This window comes from Saccoglossus kowalevskii, chromosome 20 (assembly GCF_978046115.1).
Source record: "Saccoglossus kowalevskii chromosome 20, keSacKowa6.1, whole genome shotgun sequence".
Lineage (NCBI taxonomy): Eukaryota > Metazoa > Hemichordata > Enteropneusta > Harrimaniidae > Saccoglossus > Saccoglossus kowalevskii.
In genome coordinates this window covers 18,388,290-18,394,684 of record NC_140660.1, presented here as the reverse complement: position 1 = coordinate 18,394,684, position 6,395 = coordinate 18,388,290, and the positions used below count along the sequence as shown (strand labels likewise).

The following is a 6,395-nucleotide window of genomic DNA, read 5'->3' as shown; positions in this document are numbered from 1 at the left end:
TGGATAGGCAAATCATGGATAGGCAAATCATGGATAGGCAAATCATGGATAGGCAAATCATGGGTATGCAAATCATGGGTATGCTAATCATGGATAGGCAAATCATGAATAGGCAAATCATGAGTATGCAAATCATGGGTATGCAAATCATGGATAGGCAAATCATGAATAGGCAAATCATGAGTATGCAAATCATGGGTATGCTAATCATGGATAGGTAAATCAAGAATAGGCAAATCATGAGTATGCAAATCATGGGTATGCTAATCATGGATAGGCAAATCATGGATAGGCAAATCATGGATAGGCAAATCATGGGTATGCTAATCATGGATAGGCAAATCAAGAATAGGCAAATCTTGAGTTTGCAAATCATGGGTATGCAAATCATGGATAGGCAAATCATGGATAGGCAAATCATGGATAGGCAAATCATGGATAGGCAAATCATGGGTATGCAAATCATGGGTAGGCAAATCATGGACAGGCAAATTGTGAGTATGCAAATAATGGGTATGCAAATCGCGAGTATGCAAATCATGGATAGGCAAATCATGAATAGGCAAATCGTGAGTATGCAAAACATAAGTTTGCAAATCATGGGTATGCAAATCATAAGTTTGCCAATCATGGGTATGCAAATCATGAGTTTGCAAATCATTGGTATGCAAATCATAAGTTTGCAAATCATGGGTAGGCAAATCATGGATAGGCAAATCATGGATAGGCAAATCATGGGTATGCAAATCATGGGTATACAAATCATGGGTATGTAAATCATGGGTATGCAAATCATGGGTATGCAAATCATGGGTATGCAAATCATGGGTATGCAAATCATGGGTATGCAAATCATGAGTTTGCAAATCACGGATAGGCAAATCATGGATAGGCAAATCATGGGTATGCAAATCATGAGTATGCAAATCATGGGTATGCAAATTGTGGATATGCAAATGGTGGGTATGCAAATTGTGGATATGCAAATCATTGGTATGCAACATAGATATATAACAAATGGCTAAAATATTTTACTTTAGCTGGAATTAATTTTCACTGAAAAGACTTTTTGTTTTTTTGTATGGAATTTATATTCACTGATTTTTGACGTGTTGAATGTAAAATATGGAAAAAAGGGTTTATTCACTAGATTTTATTTCCACTGAATCACCCCTTCAGCGAAAATAAATTCCAAGAGAAAATATTCTACATTACATATATAAATCAAGTACAAATATAAATAATGACCTTTGACCTTAAGCCAGGCCTACATTCTAGCATCCTATTCTCAAAAGTTATAATGTTATTAAAACACCAGTTATAATCTATAAATTTTGTCAACATACAATACCTAAAAATTTGGACACAAAATTTCCCACATAAATGTGATGAAAAGTGGGAACTGGTAAAGTACATTCCCAGTGAATTTAAGCCTCCTGTGACACACCGCCCTCTACGATGTGACGCAACATGCATGTAGTAATTGTAGCAAAATCATGTGATTGCCATAACTCAATATTACATTTGCATCAGGTCGTTGAGGGCGGTATGCAGTGGGCTTAACCATAAAATTGAAGTGAATATCACCACCGTCAATAATTTCAACTTATTCTTTGCTGCAGTACCAGAATTTTTTGCCCAAATCTTTCTGCACTTTTTCCTTATTGTCCAATAATTCTGAAAATCAACCCTAAATTTGGAGCCAACAGACAAAATTTGAGTCAATTTCAGTTTTTACTGAAAAATTTTGGATATTTTTGTCCGAATCTTCTGACGGAAAGTGCAGACATATAAACAGGACTATTTTGTGAATTTGTGATAAAAAGATGGAACTAGTGGTGAAAAGGTTAATGATTTTTATGTACGACTGCGAAGGTCACACATCTTGTTATGTTATGTTATGTTACAACTGTTGTTAAACTTCAATGACACTGAACTGCTTGCATTTAGGAAAAAAAATATTTCAGAAATTGTCATTGATACCCCCATGACCTTTAGGGGTCACATACATGTGTATATATATATATATATGAGAGACTACGGTACATATAGAATCCAAATCGGAGGCTAACTTCCATTGATTCACAATGTGACTAGAATCCAGATCTGAGGCTGAATCTGAGACTAACTTCAATTGATTCACAATGTGATTAGAATACAGATCTGACGCTGAATCTGACACTAACTTCACTTGATTCACAATGAGACTAGAATCCAGATCTGAGGCTGAATTTGAAACTAACTTCAATTGATTAAGGACTAAATCTATACATTGAGGTTGACACGGAATTTCTCTTCCCCGTTTCGTAGAGAGATATTTTTACCGATTCTTTCTAATGTACAAGTACGGTAAAAAGAGACGACTGTTTCCTTGATACAATGAGCACGTTTGTAATCCTGCCAATCCTTCTCACCACGGTGCATCATTACGTGAGCTGAAAACCGAGACTCCAACGAGAATTTCTGTCCACACATTAAACAATGGTACGGCATAACTGGTGGATGAGTTCTCATATGTGTCTGCAGAGCACCGACCTGTAGAAAAGTTTTATCGCACAAATTGCAGTTAAGTAACTTCCCGGTAAATTCAAGATGCTCACGCAAATGGATATCAAGGAAACTCATTTGAGAGAAGGTCTTGTCACAGAGGTGGCAGGAGACTTTTGTCCATCGGTGGCGATGCGTTTTTAACCCACTTTCGTCTGTGAACAATAAGCCGCACTCCTCACACGGGAATATCCCTTCCCCAGTGTGAGTTCTCAGATGCAGATCTAAATAGTTCTCAGTTTCAAACTCATCCTCGCAGAACTCGCATTGATAAGCTCGCCGTTTTACTTTTATCTGTGCTCGAAGAAAACTGTCATAATAATCATTATCGTCATCGTCAACATCATTGTCTAGTCTTGACGGACTCATCACATGAATTGTCCCGTACTTTGCCGACGGAAGTAACATCGGGACGCTCCTACATATGTGCATGTCTAGTCCCTCTCTGCAGGTAAAAACTTTACCACATTGCTGGCAGGAGAAAAGCCCTTCACCAGTGTGGGTTTTCATGTGCAGCTCAAGATATTCCAAGTTGTTAAAACTCTTCCCACAACTGCAGTGGTACTTCATTGTTCGTGTTTGCATTTTTCAGGCGTGGTTTCTTGTATGATCTTTAATCCATTAGTAGAATTCGCTCACATGGTGATGTTCTCACCACAAAACATTGCTTTCTCACACATTGCCACTCTGGCCTCAAAAGATTATTCTCTCATGCGTTGCTGCTCTGGCCTCAAAACATTGTTTTATCACACGCTGATGTTCTGACCTCAGAATTTTATACTTTAATGATAACTTTCTGTCCATGGAACTTTATTCTGTAATAGCTCAGACACTGCCTGAAAAAAATAATTAAATAATAATAATTAAATTTCAATAGTTACTTCGGTGAGTATTTAATAAATGTACAATCTATCCACCTTTGTTGGGAGTCTTGTTTCACAGGGTATTGCATGATTTTTAATCATTTATTTGCGCAATGGTTTTATTGCGGCATCAACATGGACGGTACTCTATGGCTATCTCCATAGCTCTACTGTGTCAACAATATCACACAAATATCATGTACGTTTAATGTACCATCAGATCAATACAAGTAGAGCTATAAATTAATCAGAAATGCTGTTTATTTATGTGTAATATGAGTATTTTATTTCTAGACCCTTTTCTGGTTGGTATATTTTTATTTTTTTCTAAATCATAAAATTTTTTCATTGAACTACTTTTTTTCACATAAGTTTCGATTAAGCTTTTTATGTAGAGCAAATTCTATGTGTGGCCATGGTAAATCAAACCACTGTTGTGTTCTGGTATATCCAAGGTTGCCCGTCACAGGTCTCCGGCCTAAATGCAGATACCGTGGAATTGTTTTTTTTTTAAATTAATTGGAGAAACAATGAGCTCATGAATTGGGACTTTTGTTTCAATAGAATTTTTTTTTTCATAATTATAGTGATAAACTACTTTTAATTGTCATTATTCTATGTATTATTTCTAGAAATTAATTAAAATTACTAATCATGCCAAACGTTGGTCTGTACTTGTTTGTGGTGAATGAGGACATTATACTTTATAGTACTGCATCTAATAATCAGGCTTATATTCATTGCCTACCATCTAATTTGGTGTTATGCTGAGTGTGTATGTTGCCAATTTCTACAACTGATTGTCTGGGTAGAGGGTGCCACCAAGTGGTAGATTTTGATAAATAACTTCCAGGGTTTAAATTTGGGGATTTTTTTTGCATGGGAAATTACTCGTCTAATGATATTGCATCATATACAAGATCAACAAGAACTTTATTAAACTTTAATTATTAGGTCTCATGCCACTAATGACCATTTGTCAATTTAAATGCTTTGCAAGAACCAATTAATTTTTTTTTTTAATTTTTTGTCTCAGGTGCTCCCTGGATCAAAGGTGAGACTAACATGTGGTCTTTTGTTTACTACTTAGCGGTTGTGTACCTGTGGGTTTATTCTGTGTGTATTTGGATGTTCTAATGTTTTTCCAGTGATTTCTCTACATGCAATCCAAATACAGTAGGTGTGTCTTGTTTACTTGAGATTTGCAAGAGTTTCATCTGGCCAACATGTTAGTTTTTTTCATGTTATTGATAATTGGCATGTTGATTTCCCATTTTTGAGTCATGTTTTCAACTCTGTTGAGTTTCAATTAGTGGTATGAGACTTGAACAAAGTTCGCGAAAGCAACAATGTATTTTACACGTGTTGTAAATGTATATGACACCACAAGTTCCATATCAAACAGGACATGGCATAACGACCAACATTCTTGAATATTTAGATTTATAGTTTACGTAAAGTCTGTAGTTTTTTCTTAAGTAAAACATCGCAGCATTTTTTAGACAAGACAAAGATGCACAATAAGGTCCATGCGCATTTGGGACAAAAAAACAGCAAACTTTGTTTTAATCATGGGTTACCTGATATATTAAAAATATCGTGGATTTGTTGCCATACATGTGAAAATAAATAGGACACAACATGCAAAAATAGGGGTCATTCCAGTTTGTATCCACACCCCCTACATGGATGGTTATAGTAAAAAATGTACCCCTCAGATTAGTTTTTGATAACTCCTCCCTGGAAATATACAACCTATTGGCCATAGATGATGTATTTTCCATGCATTATTTTGTGTCGAATAAAATATACTATACAACGGTGTTTCAGCACCCCGGAAAACATTTTTTGCTAATACCCCCCTGGATGATCATTCCCCCAAATGTACCCCACAGAATTAACAGTACAAAATTTACACCTCGCATTTAACATATAACTGAATGAATCTAAAACAGTGACCCCTAAGGGAGCCTCGGAACCTAAAAAAAAAATTGCAGATACAACCTGCAATAACCCAACTCTTCGGAAGCCCATAGTAAAATCACCACCCTGTGGAATTCATTTACGGGGACCTCTCCTCCTGGAACAGAAAAAGTACATTATTTTATACCTTCCAGAATTATACCATCCATATGGGGGTGCGGATACAAACTGGAATGACCCTAGAGGAAACAGAAAACTAAAAGAACTCGGCCAAGCGATACTGTACAGCGATAATGATTATGAATATATTCGACAACTAGAACCTCAAACTACCTAGGAATTGCAACTATGAAATACAATACTTACTGAAATTTTCCAAATGGCTTACACAGCAGGTCCAAATCGGTGATAAGCTAACAACACAGTAGATTATTATTTTCCGGTCAGCTGAAAGCAATGAAAGCGGCCATCTTTGCTGTTGTGCAGGGCGCCCTCTTGTGCTGACCTACATCATTGTAAGGCACAACCATTTATCGAGGGGGTGAGAGCTACTGATATGCATGGGCACGTAGCCGAGTAGGAATGTGCGTAGACAAATAATTCCGTTCGATAATTTTAACAAGTAATATCAAACGTTATTTTAGCTTCCACTAAATTAAAGATGTTTATTGTTGCAGGCACCATATGTAATCTATCTTTTTACAGAGGGGTATATGAGCACAGGTTAGACGGAACTCAAAATTATTCGCTCCGTCCATTTTCACCGCCTGTCAACCATCAACCAAGTGCAATACTATTAATAATGAAATTAATATTAATGTTATATGACACGAAGAAACTCTTGAATAATTTTTTTCTATAATTGATATGCCATAATTCTTTTACTAAAATATTCTTTATATTTTTCTGATTGATAATTTTTTACTTTTAGCAAAGGCCGCTACAGAAATTATTAGATTCAGTGTTTCTGATTCTAAACCAACAGTGCCTACACCAAATAAAATGCCATATTTCGTTTACTAAAATATTCTTCATATTTTTCTGATTAATAATTTTTGACTT

At 35.9% G+C, this 6,395-nt stretch overlaps 1 protein-coding gene and 1 long non-coding RNA gene across 2 annotated transcripts; both read right to left on the bottom strand.

Moving 5' to 3' along the window:
• Positions 1-2,265: 2,265 nt before the first annotated feature.
• Positions 2,266-3,117, bottom strand: LOC102804763 (zinc finger and BTB domain-containing protein 41-like). Its single transcript, XM_006813469.1, has one exon. It carries the CDS (start codon positions 3,115-3,117, stop codon positions 2,266-2,268), a length of 852 nt encoding a protein of 283 aa, XP_006813532.1.
• Positions 3,118-3,177: 60 nt separating this feature from the next.
• On the bottom strand, positions 3,178-5,823 carry LOC144346437 (uncharacterized). The gene is made up of 2 exons (XR_013419517.2): positions 5,700-5,823; positions 3,178-3,383 (listed from the first exon to the last, which is right to left on the bottom strand). It is a non-coding gene; the product is annotated as an uncharacterized LOC144346437 (long non-coding RNA).
• Positions 5,824-6,395: the final 572 nt, after the last annotated feature.

Coding starts and splice junctions, on each gene's coding strand:
- LOC102804763 (XM_006813469.1), bottom strand. CDS start 3,117: ATGAAGTACCACTGCAGTTGTGGGAAGAGTTTTAACAACTTGGAATAT.